This window comes from Trachypithecus francoisi, unplaced genomic scaffold (assembly GCF_009764315.1).
Source record: "Trachypithecus francoisi isolate TF-2019V2 unplaced genomic scaffold, Tfra_2.0 Lachesis_group16, whole genome shotgun sequence".
In the NCBI taxonomy this organism is placed as follows: Eukaryota; Metazoa; Chordata; class Mammalia; order Primates; family Cercopithecidae; genus Trachypithecus; species Trachypithecus francoisi.
Window position 1 is genome coordinate 91,934,890 of NW_022681461.1, and position 15,485 is coordinate 91,950,374.

At 50.8% G+C, this 15,485-nt stretch overlaps 1 protein-coding gene across 3 annotated transcripts in view; it reads left to right on the forward strand.

Moving 5' to 3' along the window:
- TLN1 (talin 1) overlaps nucleotides 1–15,485 on the forward strand; it is a 36,411-nt gene that overhangs the window by 3,348 nt on the left and 17,578 nt on the right. Inside the window, exons 1-25 of one of the 3 annotated variants that reach the window (XM_033238131.1) lie at nucleotides 1,286–1,405; nucleotides 3,295–3,454; nucleotides 3,694–3,791; nucleotides 4,056–4,185; nucleotides 4,291–4,443; nucleotides 4,681–4,823; nucleotides 4,936–5,063; nucleotides 6,096–6,156; nucleotides 6,799–6,903; nucleotides 7,218–7,373; nucleotides 8,425–8,526; nucleotides 8,822–8,898; nucleotides 9,111–9,291; nucleotides 9,477–9,590; nucleotides 9,703–9,811; nucleotides 10,048–10,256; nucleotides 10,420–10,518; nucleotides 10,923–10,973; nucleotides 11,533–11,700; nucleotides 11,879–12,173; nucleotides 13,069–13,235; nucleotides 14,444–14,572; nucleotides 14,747–14,863; nucleotides 14,938–15,051; nucleotides 15,252–15,386. In XM_033238131.1, the coding sequence (XP_033094022.1) occupies nucleotides 3,325–3,454; nucleotides 3,694–3,791; nucleotides 4,056–4,185; nucleotides 4,291–4,443; nucleotides 4,681–4,823; nucleotides 4,936–5,063; nucleotides 6,096–6,156; nucleotides 6,799–6,903; nucleotides 7,218–7,373; nucleotides 8,425–8,526; nucleotides 8,822–8,898; nucleotides 9,111–9,291; nucleotides 9,477–9,590; nucleotides 9,703–9,811; nucleotides 10,048–10,256; nucleotides 10,420–10,518; nucleotides 10,923–10,973; nucleotides 11,533–11,700; nucleotides 11,879–12,173; nucleotides 13,069–13,235; nucleotides 14,444–14,572; nucleotides 14,747–14,863; nucleotides 14,938–15,051; nucleotides 15,252–15,386 (3,171 nt within the window). In that variant the 5' untranslated portion in view covers nucleotides 1,286–1,405; nucleotides 3,295–3,324. Of the gene's footprint in view, nucleotides 1–1,285; nucleotides 1,406–3,294; nucleotides 3,455–3,693; nucleotides 3,792–4,055; nucleotides 4,186–4,290; nucleotides 4,444–4,680; nucleotides 4,824–4,935; nucleotides 5,064–6,095; nucleotides 6,157–6,798; nucleotides 6,904–7,217; nucleotides 7,374–8,424; nucleotides 8,527–8,821; nucleotides 8,899–9,110; nucleotides 9,292–9,476; nucleotides 9,591–9,702; nucleotides 9,812–10,047; nucleotides 10,257–10,419; nucleotides 10,519–10,922; nucleotides 10,974–11,532; nucleotides 11,701–11,878; nucleotides 12,174–13,068; nucleotides 13,236–14,443; nucleotides 14,573–14,746; nucleotides 14,864–14,937; nucleotides 15,052–15,251; nucleotides 15,387–15,485 lie in introns of those variants that run through there. The other 2 variants (XM_033238130.1, XM_033238132.1) reach the window with 2 other exon arrangements.

The following is a 15,485-nucleotide window of genomic DNA, read 5'->3' on the forward strand; positions in this document are numbered from 1 at the left end:
TATTATCTCTATTTTTTAAAATTCTAACTTCAAATGATACCTATCATGGAGACTTTTTGGTTCCCCTTCCCTAACCTAAAGGGATCTCTCTGAGCACACACCTTTTGGCTCTTACCACATCCTGCCCTCTGTTGTGATTCTGTACTTGCCTTATTCACTCACCTTATGGACTGGGAGCCCTTTGAACACAAAGGCTAGGTCTTACTGATCTTGGTCCCCAGCCACTGAAAGTTTGGCCCAGGGTCTTCCCCACAACTGGCCGTCAAGGAATGCTTGCTGGGTGAATGGAGAATGTCTACATAATAGGAGGAGAGACTCTGGGTGCCAGGTGTGCTTGTTATGGAGGTTATCTGTGCGAACGCCGTGTGCGTAGGATGGGCTCCCTAAAAGAAGGTAACACAGTCCTGATGGGATCTGTGTAGGGGCGGTGTGATTGAGATAATGTGTATGTAGAGACAGTAAGGTAGCTTTGTGGGAAAGAGCTCTGCATAGGCTGGGGTACATTTGGGGAGAATGAATGTGCGTGTGGGTGTGGAGGGGCTGTACTGGGGGAAGTTCTGTGCAGCCCTTCAACTAGCTGCCCAGTCCAGCTTTAAATGAGCCTCCAGCAGCCTGAGGCCGGATATGTCAGTCTCACCCACAGCCCTCCCCCGCTGCCAGTGGTTGCGGACTCAGAGGCCAAATTTGGTAACAGACTGAGTGTTACTCCCCCATCCCTCTTATATTCTGACTGTCTTAGGTTCTTTCCTTTTGTCCCTCTTTGTAACTCCCTATCTTTCTGCAGTTCCCCTTGTGGGTATCTGCTCTGCCTGTATTCTCCAAGTACCCCAACTTTCTTAGCCCCAATACCCTTACATTCCATTCCTTGCTGGGATTTGACCTCCTGTCCTCCATTCCCCCTCTCCAATTGCCCAACTCCTTTGGAATGCATCTCAGGAATGTATTGAGGGAGGAGGAGTTCCCTGGGAGGGGGACACTGCGGTGGGGAGTTGCTGTTCCATAAAACACGACGGAAAGGGGAGCAAAGTTCTCAGGCCAAAGCAGGAATGAGCTAGCTTCTACTCATACTTGTAGCAGCCTTGTTATTTGCCACCACCACCCCCAATTCACTGATCAGTTCTTCACATACACTCACCCTCTTGTAGCTGTGCGAATATCCACTCTGGACCAGCTCGGGAGTAAGGGTAGGCATGACTCAGCTCCCTTATCGGGGTCTCACCAGAGGCTTCCGTGCTTGAGGAAGAGGGGGTGTGTAAGTGTCCGGAGGAAATGGGGAGAGACATGCAGTTTCAGCTTAGTGTGAAGGGTCCCTTCAGTCCTGCTTCTCGGCTCCACAGACTCCTCCAGCTTCTCGGATCCTCCAGCCCAGCCCTCATTCTTTCATGGTCAGCAACCCCATAGCCAGGTCTGTCCACCTGGAACACCAAAGCGGATAGTAATAAGGTTGGGCAAAGTGCCCCAGGAGTGGGGAGGGGGGCAGAGAGCTGGAACTGGGGAGACTGGGAGGGTCCTCACTTATTTGGGAGTAAAGACAGAGAGCTGTGGTTCTGAGACTCTGGACTGCTTGTAAGGTCAGAAATGGTCTATCTACCGCTCGGTACCAGACCCCTGATCTACACCTTTTTCACACCTGCATCCTGTCTCTTGTTTCTACTTAGATTTTCAGTTCTCCTCATCCCATCTCTGCTAACTTCTTTACCCTCTACCCCTTAACTTCCCTGGCTTTCAAATGCCTTCTGTATCCTAACACCCCCATCTCTGCTTTCCAGCCTTCCCCTCTCACCCTGCTTTTCCCCACTTGAGGCTTGTAGTTTGCCAGGAGGGGAATGGGCAGCTTGTATTTGCTCATTCTCTTAGTTAAGAGGCACCCAATCCCTGTACCAAGCTGGGGCACATCATCAGCTGCTAGGCAGACTTGTCCTCTTGCAGCCTGTGCGCCACCTGCTGCCTCCAGTGTCTCCTCTAGCCGCTGAGAGGGGGTGCCAGGAGGGTGGAACAAGGTGGGGTAGGACTAGTATTCTGAGCTGCACTGAAAATACTGTCAGGGGAAGTGGGTGAGACAGAGCAGAATTTGAGACAGACTTGCTGAAGAGGAGAAAGCATAGGAGGAGTTGCAGGACTGAGTATTGGTGACTTGGAACAAGCAAGGACTGAGTTACAGGAACTGGGTCCTTTCTCTGGCCTGCCTTGAAAGTGTTTCCTGGCCACCCAGAGTCTATTTCCCCTTCTCCAAAACACAAGAGTTGATCAGATAACTTCTGAGGTAGACCCTTTTGAGTTAGCTTGACTGCCTGAGTTAGACCTTTCTAGCTTGACTGCCTGGGAAGCCCAGTACAGGGCTAGGCTCCTTGAGAAGATCCTCAGCATCTCAGGTTAGAGAAAAGCTGGGGCAAGAGCGGACCTCTGGATGGCTTGAGCAACCAGTATTTGGTCTCCCTGACAGGGAGCCCTAGGGAATTATAACATCTTCATTTTGCAGAGAAGGCAGCTAAAGCCATGAGAAGGAAGGTCACGTGGTGAGAAGAGAGCTCTGAAAATCCCAGACAGGGAAGAGCCAGCAGGACACAGCAGGAGACAAAGAGAGAAAAATACTGAACCAGGCAAAAATGAAAACAAGGCAGGAGTAGGGCTAAGAAAGGTGATCAGGGACAAGGGGCAAGAGAGACACTTGGATGAAAGTAGGGAGGTACAAATTCCAGTGGTGGGGCAGGGCAGTGTCCTCAGGTAGCACTACATTTCAGACCTGCTGTTGTACCTTGCAGACCAGCTTCTCCTTTCCCTCAGATGTCTTAAATTGTCAGGACTTGGCCAGGCGCAGTGGCTTACGCCTGTAATCTCAGCACTTTGGGAGGCCGAGGTGGGTGGATCACGAGGTCAGGAGATGGAGACCATCCTGGCTAACACGGTGAAACCCTGTCTGTACTAAAAATACAAAAAATTAGCGGGGCGTGGCAGCAGGCGCCTGTAGTCCCAGCTACTCAGGAGGCTGAGGCAGGAGAATGGCATGAACCCAGGAGGTGGAGCTTGCAGTGAGCCGAGATCGCGCCACTGTACTCTAGCCTGGGCAACGGAGCGAAACTCTGTCTCAAAAAAAAAAAAAAATTGTCAGGATTCATTCTTTTGATGTAAATAATTTTTCACTCTTTAAAATTGTTAAATACAGTGAAAACAACCTTATTACTATCTACTTTGGTGAGTCCCTTTCAAAAACACTCTTCCCTGGGACTCCACCATCTGGGGGGCCTCTTCTCCCACCAGAAGAGTATATTCTAATGCCCTGATGCCATGGGCCAGGTATAGCCAGGCTGGAGAAAAGCTGCCACCATGGTTGCACTTTCGCTGAAGATCAGCATTGGGAATGTGGTGAAGACGATGCAGTTTGAGCCGTCTACCATGGTGTACGACGCCTGCCGCATCATTCGTGAGCGGATCCCAGAGGCCCCGGCTGGTCCTCGTGAGTCTGACTCCCCAGGTGGCTGGAGTGGGAGTCTTCAGTCCCTTCTTGTTCCCAGGCTCTCGGCCTTAAGAGTTGACCCCTTTGCCCCCTAAGACTACTCACCCCTCAGGGCTATGTTCCATGGTTCCCTTCTTCTTTAGGCCCAAGTTCATGGGAGAAATAGGGGCAACATGGTACAAGCTGTTCAGCCACATTGGAGTCTTCATAAGCCTAAGGTGATCCATCCTCTCTTTTAGCCAGCGACTTTGGGCTCTTTCTGTCAGATGATGACCCCAAAAAGGGTATATGGCTGGAGGCTGGGAAAGCTTTGGACTACTACATGCTCCGAAATGGGGTAAGTATCCCTTCATCAAGGACCACCGCATCCCCTTCCATCAGCTTCTCCCTGTTCCACCACCTGTTTTCAGCACCCACATCTGTTGTCTCTTAGCCCTCCCCATGCTTTCTTCCTATTAACAGACAGTCATAATTCCCTGCTTTTGAATGAACCACCATAGTCTTCCTTTCAGTGCTCCACACTCTCCCCTCAGGCTGTGTAAAGAGGAAATAATATCCTTAGCTCAGAGTAGGCCCCTGTCTCTTCTTCCTACCCTAACAGGACACTATGGAGTACAGGAAGAAACAGAGACCCCTGAAGATCCGTATGCTGGATGGAACTGTGAAGACGATCATGGTGGATGACTCTAAGACTGTCACTGACATGCTCATGACCATCTGTGCCCGCATTGGTAAGGGGCCCCAGTACAGTTGAAGGCCTGGGCCAGAAGGCCTCAGCTCTCTCAGAAGTCATTGATGTAGTACCTGGGAAGCTAACAAGCCATCTCCTTCCCCAGGCATCACCAACCATGATGAATATTCATTGGTTCGAGAGCTGATGGAAGAGAAAAAGGAGGAAGTGACAGGGACCTTAAGAAAAGACAAGACATTGCTGCGAGATGAAAAGAAGATGGAGAAACTAAAGCAGAAATTGCACACAGATGACGAGTGTAAGCAGAACTAGAAAAAGGAGGGCTTTTGAAATGGGAAGGGTGGGAAGGGGCTTTAGCATCTGCTTCTGCCAGGCACTGTTTTACACACTGGGGATACGTCAGTAAGAAAACAAAGTCCTACATTCACAGAACTTACATTTAAGTAAGGAGAGGTAGGAAGTGGAGAAATAAACAGAGACCAGACAACACAGGGGCCATGGGGGTTTGGCACTGAGGGGACTGTCTGTATCCCAGTGAACTGGCTGGACCATGGCCGGACACTGAGGGAGCAGGGTGTAGAGGAGCATGAGACGCTGCTGCTGCGGAGGAAGTTCTTTTACTCAGACCAGAATGTGGATTCCCGGGACCCTGTACAGCTGAACCTCCTGTATGTGCAGGTATGCAGAGGACTTGGCTGAGGTGGGGCAGGAATAGGGAGGGGTCGGAAGCACAGTGTGCGTTTCCCTGCACCCACACACAACATTCGCCTCCTTGCCCTGTGCTCTCCAGGCACGAGATGACATCTTGAATGGCTCCCACCCTGTCTCCTTTGACAAGGCCTGTGAGTTTGCTGGCTTCCAATGCCAGATCCAGTTTGGGCCCCACAATGAGCAGAAGCACAAGGCTGGCTTCCTCGAGTGAGTGACCCACATCCTACACCCTGTCAGGGCCCAGCACTCCCTGCCATTGTGACCCCAGTGGGCCTGTCTCCATTCCAAGCCTGCTCCCCCTATTTCTTCTGCCAAGGTACCAGGGTTTGACTGACGTAGTTACCCTTTTAGTTGCCATCATCCACTGTCTCTTCTCTACCTCTGGAATATGAATGTAGTTCAGTATCTCTGCCCCTACCCCCATCTCTGAAGCAAGCATGTCACTTTTTTTTGAGATTGTCTGAAGAATTTTGCTGCAGTAGCCAGAGGGAAACAGGGTAAAATTTTCCGTATAGGGAGCATGGGTTAAAAGTCTCACAAGCCTCATCTGCTGGTGTTTCTTGGAATGCAGAGTTTGGTGTGGCTTTCTCAGCTTCCTAAGTGCATGGTCATCCTTCTGGAAAGCTCTTTCTCGTCTTGGTTCCCTAAAATGGTGCTCTAGACCCACTTTCCCTCAAGGACTGAGCCTCTAACTTAATTTTCCTCAGTCCCTTTCCCTACAGCGAGAGACACAGGTCACGTTAAGAATTCATACTGGCCAGGCGCAGTGCCTCATGCCTGTAATACCAGCACTTTGGGAGACCGAGGTGGGCAGATCACCTGAGGTCGGGAGTTCGAGACCAGCCTGACCAACATGGAGAAACCCCATCTCTACTAAAAATACAAAATTAGCCGGGTGTGGTGGTGCATGACTGTAATCCCAGCTACTCAGGAGGCTGAGGCAGGAGAATCACTTGAACCTGGGAGGCAGAGGTTTTGGTGAGATGAGATCACGCCATTGCTCTCCAGCCTGGGCAACAAGAGCAAAACTCCATCTCAAAAAAAAAAAAAAAAAAAAGAGTTTACACTAAGTCACCTCTATTTCAGAAGATAATCTAGACTCTATTCCCTCAGAGTCTGTTTTCTCCCCAAAGATAACACTGTCCTAGGTATTTCCTCATACCCCCAGGCCCACAGTTCATGGCCCACATGTCCCCTGATGCTGTCTACCACATGCTGACCCTCCCTTTTCTGGTGTAGCCTGAAGGACTTCCTGCCCAAGGAGTATGTGAAGCAGAAGGGAGAGCGTAAGATCTTCCAGGTGAATGTGGGTAGGGGAAAGTATTTGGGATGACCGCGGAGCTTTGCTGCTTAATCTTACTGACTAAATGGCCCCCCGCCTCCTCCCTGTCTCCCCTAACTCAGCTTTCACCCACCAGACTGTTATCCCACCTCACCTCTGCCAAGAAAGAAGATAACCTGGGCTTTTAGTCTCAGCTCCATCCCTGCTTTTGCTGTGTAATTCAGTTCAATATTCTTGTATTCTTTTATTTCCCTCTAATTTGGGATAACAGTATTTGCCCTGTGTAGGACTGATAGGAGGATCAAATGAGGTAGCATAATCTGAAATTACTGTGGAAGAGTACAGTCTTTGTCCACATATAAGGTGTTACCCCCTACTCTGAATACTCAGCCCAAAAGGCCTTCTCTTTGCCCTTCTACTTCCGAACTCTCTGTTCATATCTCCAGAATGTCTGCAAGTTCCTTGACTGTATGCCTCGACTCATTGCTTCTGCATGGCCCTTATCAGTCTCCATCCCGTTACTCTCTCATTCTCATCTCTTGCACTCCTCAACCTTTCCAGTCTCCCCATAATTCTCTCTTGTTATAGTTAGTATCCAACCTTAATTCCTTAGCTGTGATATTAAACTGTTTGCTAAATTCTTCCCCATTTTATGCTCAGGCACACAAGAATTGTGGGCAGATGAGTGAGATTGAGGCCAAGGTCCGCTACGTGAAGCTAGCCCGTTCTCTCAAGACTTACGGTGTCTCCTTCTTCCTGGTGAAGGTAGGTTATAGGCCCTTTTCACTGCCCTCCTTGTTTCCCACTCTTGCCCTTTTCTGTCTCTGAAAGTCTCTGACCTTGCCCTCAGTCACATTTCCCACCATTCCCTAAGATTCCCATTCTCTTCCTTGCTCTGACCTCATGAAAACCTGCCTGTCATCAGCCCTCCACCACCATTTCCCTCCCTACCCTGCGTTTTCCCTTGTCCATTAGCCCTCCGGCCACCTCAGCATCCCCTATGGCTGCAAGCTGATCTGATCGTTCACCTCTCATTGGACCTCTAACCTATAACACCAGCACCAACCTCTGCCTCATAGGAAAAAATGAAAGGGAAGAACAAGCTAGTGCCCAGGCTTCTGGGCATCACCAAGGAGTGTGTGATGCGAGTGGATGAGAAGACCAAGGAAGTGATCCAGGAGTGGAACCTCACCAACATCAAACGCTGGGCTGCCTCTCCCAAAAGCTTCACCCTGGTGAGTCTGGGGACTCCAACAAGAAAGTGCTTTGGGAGTCTCAGAAAAGGGGCAGCTGCAGAGGTCTTTTCCCTCTCTTGGGGTAAGTATACTGAGTATTACTCCAGAAAAAAAGGAGGTTAGAGTAGATGGAGAATCTTCCTCTGGGAGAGTGTGAGGCTTAAATGAAATGGGTGATGGACTTATTCTTTAAAATCAGCAGAACAAAAATCTCATCAGCAAACTGAGATCACTGGAATTCTTGGGGGGTTGGTGAAAGGAAAAATGTGGTAACCTCCCTGTTTCAGCAGCAGCTATGTACAGTGAATTTTTGACTTTATATTATAGGGTTATGAATTGAAAACTGATATCAACTTGATAAAGTACTCCAATGACAGAAATAGAAATTATAGGAAATGCTGTTTTTTCCCTTTTGGATACTACAGCCAACCTTAAAGTGTGGCCATTTAATGCCAAATATTATATCCTTCCAATTTTATCATCAGAGTAAAAATAAGAGACTTCCGGCCGGGCGCGGTGGCTCAAGCCTGTAATCCCAGCACTTTGGGAGGCCGAGACGGGCGGATCACGAGGTCAGGAGATCGAGACCATCCTGGCTAACACGGTGAAACCCCATCTCTACTAAAAAAAAAAATACAAAATCTAGCCGGGCGAGGTGGCGGGCGCCTGTAGTCCCAGCTACTCGGGAGGCTGAGGCAGGAGAATGGTGTGAACCCGGGAGGCGGAGCTTGCAGTGAGCTGAGATCCGGCCACTGCACTCCAGTCCGGGCGACAGAGCGAGACTCCGCCTCAAAAAAAAAAAAAAAAAAAAAAAGAGACTTCCTAAATATGTATTTGAAACCGTGTAGTGTAGAGGCCACTCCTCAGAAGTAAAAAATTTCCCTACAAGGAGGAAAATAAAGAGGAGGTTCAAGAAAGGTGGGCATCTTCCAAGAGGGCTGTTGCCACGGGAAGGCATCTCATCAGCTCAACCTTGGGCCTCCCATCCTAGCCATTTCCATCCTGGATAGATTAGAGCTTTCCCACTGAGTCCCCCACCTTGTCACCCTAGGATTTTGGAGATTACCAAGATGGCTACTACTCAGTACAGACAACTGAAGGGGAGCAGATTGCACAGCTCATTGCCGGCTACATCGATATCATCCTGAAGAAGGTGAGCACTGCCTGCCCCAGCCTTCTCCTTGTCTCCCCTTGCCCTCTCCACAAGCCAGTCCTTTAGAAATGGGCACTCAGAATGCTTGAACCTGGGAGGCAAAGGTTGCAATAAGCCAAGATCATGCCTCTGCCCTTCAGCCTGGGTGACAGAGCCTTTTTTTGTCAAAAAAACAAAAAATGAAATGGGCACTTAGCTTCTGGAAAATGGCTGGTTGTGGAAACAAGAGGCTGCCTTTTCTCCACTTCCCTCTTCTTTAATTATCCCAACTCTTGTTCCTTTTTTCTTCCTACAGAAAAAAAGCAAGGATCACTTTGGGCTGGAAGGAGATGAGGAGTCTACTATGCTGGAGGACTCAGTGTCCCCCAAAAAGTACGAAGGGAGTTAGGCTGATCCCATTTGCCAGGGGTAGAGAAGGCAAGGCCTGACTCTAAGGACTCTTGGGAGGTGGGGAGTCCTTAGAATGGTTATTTAAATAGTTGCAGGCTGTAGTGAAACCTCACACACCTGCAAAGGTAGTGTAACCGGGTGGGAGGGGTAGAGATGAGGAGTCCTCTGTGAGCTCAATAGTTCACCCCATACAGGTCAACAGTCCTGCAGCAGCAGTACAACCGGGTGGGGAAAGTGGAGCATGGCTCTGTGGCCCTGCCTGCCATCATGCGCTCTGGAGCCTCTGGTCCTGAGAATTTCCAGGTGGGCAGCATGCCCCCTGCCCAGCAGCAGATTACCAGCGGCCAGATGCACCGAGGACACATGCCTCCTCTGGTAAGTGTCCTATGTCCATCATGGTGCCAGGGCCCTTCTCTCACCCTCAGCTGGGCTGAGCCAGGAGTTAGGCAGTCTTTTCCCAGGTCCCTATTTGTATTCTCTCCCTAGCCCATGGTTCTCTTTTACCTTCTGTTTTCTCCAAACATCCATTCTAGTCCCTGTTTCTCCCCATTTGTCTTTAGACTTCAGCCCAGCAAGCACTCACTGGAACCATTAACTCCAGCATGCAGGCCGTGCAGGCTGCCCAGGCCACCCTGGATGACTTTGACACTCTGCCACCTCTTGGCCAGGATGCTGTAAGTATGGGATGGAGGAGAAGCCCGTGGTACTGAAGCTGAGACTCCAAGGGATAGGGATGAGGTAAACCAAACCAGGGCAGATCCTGAGGTCTTTTCCTCTCTCTTTGAGGCCTCTAAGGCCTGGCGTAAGAACAAGATGGATGAATCAAAGCATGAGATCCACTCTCAGGTAGATGCCATCACAGCTGGTACTGCATCTGTGGTGAACCTGACAGCAGGTAGGCTGGATGCTAGCTTCCGGGTGTGTGATGGGGAGAGAGGATGCGAGTGTGCACAGGCATGCATGTGACTGGCTTCGTGTATGACGGTGCCTTGACTCATTGTGGAAGGGACTGTGTGTGTGCATCTCTCCGTGGACGTGTGTGTGACTAACTGGGTGTGACTTTGCTCCTTCCCCAGCCCTTCGTCTGGCCTGCCCTGTCTCTCATGTTCCTCTTTCTCCTTTTCCCCTTAGGGGACCCTGCTGAGACAGACTATACCGCAGTGGGCTGTGCAGTCACCACAATCTCCTCCAACCTGACGGAGATGTCCCGTGGGGTGAAGCTGCTGGCTGCCTTGCTGGAGGACGAAGGCGGCAGTGGCCGGCCCCTGTTGCAGGCAGCAAAGGGCCTTGCGGGGGCAGTGTCAGAACTGCTGCGCAGTGCCCAACCAGCCAGTGCTGAGGTTAGGGGCCACACGGTTGGGCTAGGGTGGAGACAGGGTTCAAGCCCAAGGAGAAGGGACAATCCAAGCCACAGGATGGAAACCTGAGTCCCGTGGGCCTGTGAGATGCACAGGCATGTGGGCAGGGATTGGGCAGCTTCTGACTGGTGTTCACTCTCCACAGCCCCGTCAGAACCTGCTGCAAGCAGCTGGGAACGTGGGCCAGGCCAGTGGGGAGCTGTTGCAACAAATTGGGGAAAGTGATACTGACCCCCACTTCCAGGTTGGTGACTTACCCAACCCCCCAGAACCCCAGAATCTAGGAAGTAACTTCTGCTCCTGAATCCAGTTCCTAGTCCTGGCTTCTATGAATTGACCCCTAAAAACCAATATGATCCTCTATTTCCAGGGGATGATACTGGTAGCTTCTGATCTCTCTTTTAGGGGTTAGAATTCAGAACGTCTGAATCCAAACTTAACCTGCTGGTTTACTATTGGCCCTCATGTATTCTTTAGCCCCTTGTCATCTTTTCCCTCTCTTCCCCATACATAGCCCTTGCCCCAACTTGAGGACCCCCACAATGCTATAGACCATGCCACCCTAAGGATAGTGTTCCTCTAGCTCTCCCCCTTCCCACTCCATGCCAATATCCTCAGCTGACTTTTCACCCTGGATTTCCCGTGCAGATATGTGCATCCGGAGGGGCTGGGGTTCGATCTCCCCCCGATTCCCCTACGGTAACAGCCTCTGGCCTGGGCCTTCCCAGCTTTGTCCTCTCTGAGCCGCATACACTCGTTTCTGTACTTCTCCCTCAGCCTCCTAGGGGACCAGAACTTGGTGGGAGATGAAGAGGCCTGGCGAAGGCAGGCTTTGGGAAATGGGATCAGGTAGGGTAGTACAGGGACTTGCTCCCAAGATTCCAGGATGACCACTTCCAATCCAAGATCAAGAAGTGGAGTAAAGAAGCTGGGGGTGAAGGGATCCCAGGGGATACCTCCTCTCCTCACCCCATTGTAACGGCGCCACCCCGTTCTTTCCCCGTCATCATCGAGTGTATCCGCCTCGTGTGTCTCCATTTGGTGTAGGCTGTATTTCTCTCGGTGTGGGTTTGTTCTTCAGTGGAGGTTCTGTCCTGCTGGGTGCTCAGGGCAGTGGCTCGGGGTAGGTTCTGGTTGCTTCTGCCTGTGCTCTCCTTTGATTGGATTAATGGGAATAATGAAGCAGCTTACGCCTCTGAGAAGTGTCTGTGAATCCCAAGCCTGATCTTAGGTCATGCTAACTGCTATTTTCTTACAGGATGTGCTAATGCAGCTCGCCAAAGCTGTGGCAAGTGCTGCAGCTGCCCTGGTCCTCAAGGCCAAGAGTGTAGCCCAGAGGACAGAGGACTCGGGACTTCAGACCCAAGTTATTGCTGCAGCAACACAGTGTGCCCTGTCCACTTCCCAACTGGTGGCCTGTACTAAGGTGAGCCCCAAAGGTTGCTCTGGTCTGTGCTGAGGGATGATACTACCACACACACGTGAGCCTTTCATTTTATTTCTTTGGCTCTGGAGGCCTCCTCACCCATCTCAGTTACTGCTATGAGCAGCACACTCTACCTCCTTTCCCTTGCCTACATCTCTGACATTCACTTTACCTACAGGTGGTGGCACCTACAATCAGCTCACCTGTCTGCCAAGAACAACTGGTGGAGGCTGGACGACTGGTAGCCAAAGCCGTGGAGGGCTGTGTGTCTGCCTCCCAGGCAGCTACAGAGGATGGGCAACTGTTGCGAGGGGTAGGAGCAGCAGCCACAGCTGTCACCCAAGCCCTGAATGAGCTGCTGCAGCATGTGAAGGCCCATGCCACAGGGGCTGGGCCTGCTGGCCGTTATGACCAGGCCACTGACACCATCCTTACTGTCACTGAGAACATCTTTAGCTCCATGGGTGATGCTGGTAAGACACCCACCCCCAGGAAAACAACCCCGCTAGGGTTCCCTAAGCCCACTGGACATCATCCCCTTGCGGACCCAACCACTTCACCCCAAGAAACTCAGCACAGTGTGGGCTTGCCAGCCACACAACCATAGGCTCATCATTAAAGCTCTCTGAACCCTCTGCTTCCTCTTCTGTAAAAGGAATATTGGCCGGGCGCGGTGGCTCAAGCCTGTAATCCCAGCACTTTGGGAGGCCAAGGCGGGCGGATCACGAGGTCAGGAGATCGAGACCATCCTGGCGAACACTGTGAAACCCCGTCTCTACTAAAAAATACAAAAAACTAGCCGGGCGAGGTGGCGGGCGTCTGTAGTCCCAGCTACTCGGGAGGCTGAGGCAGGAGAATGGCGTAAACCCGGGAGGCGGAGCTTGCAGTGAGCTGAGATCCGGCCACTGCACTCCAGCCCCGGCGACAGAGCAAGACTCCGTCTCAAAAAAAAAAAAAAAAAAAAAAAGGAATATTAAGTCCTCTACCTTCCCTGGAGCATTTAAAGAATATACCAAAGTATGCACAAAAATATATAGAAAGTGGCATGAAAGTGGTATAGCCTTCCCTACTGTACCCCTGACCCCAAAAGTTTTCAGAGACTGTCTCATCTTCTCAAGGCTACTGGTTGAAAATACCCATTGGAGACTGTCCTCCCATAAGAACCCACTGGAGAATCTGTTTTTCTCAAGATCCTAAACCCAGAAAAAAAATAACCCCAAAGAAATCATGCAAGAGCTTTTGCCAGTCTCTTTTCTGTCCCTAAAGCCCCCATCTACCTTGTCTACACCACTTTTCCCCACCTTTGTCCCCACCCCTGACACCTCAGTATCTCTGGCTTCCTTGCCTGACTATGCCCTGTGCTCTCAGGGGAGATGGTGCGACAGGCCCGCATCCTGGCCCAAGCCACATCTGACTTGGTCAATGCCATCAAGGCTGATGCTGAGGGGGAAAGTGATCTGGAGAACTCCCGCAAGCTCTTAAGTGCTGCCAAGATCCTAGCTGATGCCACAGCCAAGATGGTAGAGGCTGCCAAGGTACAAAGTCTGTGCACACCCCCAGACTGGGCCCTGGAGGGAAGTAGAGAGGTCCAGATGGTCACCCTCATCTGATAGGGGAGACCCAGGAAAAGCAGAAAATACAAGAGGACAAGTATAGGAGCACTCAGGAAGTGAATGAGCCCTAAGGCTGCAGGTGAGCCATGGCCCGGGTTTTTGTTTGTTTTTTTTTTTTTTTAAAAAAAGAGGTAGTCTCACTATGTTGCCCAGGCTTGTCTCAAACTCTTGGACTCAAGTGATCCTCCCACCTTGGACTCCCAAAGTGTTGGGATTACAGGCGCACCTGGCCTAAAATTGTTTTTTAATTGACATAATTTTACATATTCATGAGGTACAAAGTGACATTTAAATACATATATAGTAATCAGATCAGAGTAATTAACATAGCCATCATTTATCCAAATATTTATCATTTGTGTTGGGAACATTCAGTATTCTCCAACTATTTGAAACTATATATTATTCTTAACTTTAGTCATCCTACAGTGGTGTAGAACGCTAGAACTTACTCCTATCTAGCTATAATTTTGTGTCCTTTAATGAATCTCTCCCATTCCTCTGTAGTAGGCAACCAGATCCTTTTTCTTTAAGTCCAAGGTCTTCTATTCCTATTTTTACCTTCTTTGCTGCTACCCTGCCTGGGATTCCTCTCCTTCCTGGTCTCCCCTGTGACTACACATAGGCATTCAGTCTCTGGGGCCTCTGCTGCCAGCCTTACAGAGAAGGACAAGGCAGTAGGACACTGAGACACCAGGATGCAGAGAACCATCAGAAAGAAGCGCAGATGATTCCTAGGCCCCCTGGGCTCTGGGGCTTTTCCGTTGGCAGGAGTAAGCAGGTCCCCTGCTTTAGTCTTCCTGAGATGCCTGCTCTAAACTGAGTCCTCCTTTGCCCAGGGAGCCCTACTCACCTCACTCATGTGTGGTATTCCCCAAGGAGGGGAAGGCAAAACAATTTCACCTTAAGAAAGGATTTCAGCATCTAGTGGGAATCCTAGCCCCCTGAGATTTCCCACTGACCTTCATGAGGCAGCTCCTCTCAAAGGTGTTTGTTTTTTGGTAGGGCCAATTAGAGATAACTTCAGGAAAATACGTGAAATTTAAACCAAGTCTAGAGAAGTGAGAGAGGAGCTTCTTTAGGATCCACAGGAGAGCTGGGTGATGACTGTCTTTCCACCTCTCCCGCAGGGAGCAGCCGCCTACCCTGACAGTGAGGAGCAGCAGCAGCGGCTGCGGGAGGCAGCTGAGGGGCTGCGCATGGCCACCAATGCAGCCGCGCAGAATGCCATCAAGAAAAAGCTGGTGCAGCGCCTGGAGGTGAGGCTGGGAGTTTCACCATGAGCAAGAGAGTGTGGGTGCTGTGGGAGGAATTAACTGGAAGGGAGGTTCAGAGAGTAAGTTCATACGTCCTTGGGGCATAGCCTGGGCAAGGTAGGCCAGGGACTGGGCATGGGAATCCATGGGTTTGGTCTGACTACTCTGTCTTCACAGCATGCAGCCAAGCAGGCTGCAGCCTCAGCCACACAGACCATCGCTGCAGCTCAGCACGCAGCCTCTACCCCCAAGGCCTCTGCCGGCCCCCAGCCCCTGCTGGCGCAGAGCTGCAAGGTAAGACTCTAGGAAGCATGTGGGAGTAGGAAGAGGGAGACTTGTGCGTCTCTTATGACATTTTTCACCTACAGGCAGTGGCAGAGCAGATTCCGCTGCTGGTGCAAGGTGTCCGAGGAAGCCAAGCCCAGCCTGACAGCCCCAGCACTCAGCTTGCCCTCATTGCTGCCAGCCAGAGCTTCCTGCAGGCAAGGCACCCTCTCTACACTTCTCTGACCTGACCTTCCCACCTTTCTAAGCCTCCATCTCCCATAGTTTGAATCTCTGCGAACAGCCTCTTTTGCAATACCAAGCCCCAGTGTTCCCTACGTCTTGATCATCATCAGTCCTTGTACCCAAGCCCAGAGGGAGGATGGCACACTTCATCCACCTGCTTATTCCCCAACAGCCAGGTGGGAAGATGGTGGCAGCTGCAAAGGCCTCAGTGCCAACGATTCAGGACCAGGCTTCAGCCATGCAGCTGAGTCAGTGTGCCAAGAACCTGGGCACCGCGCTGGCTGAACTCCGGACAGCTGCCCAGAAGGTATGGAAGCTGGTTGTGGCTTTGGAAGATGAGGTTGGAGTCCTGTAATGAGAGGAAATCTGTGCAGAATAACCCGATACGTGGATAATTGTGTGATCA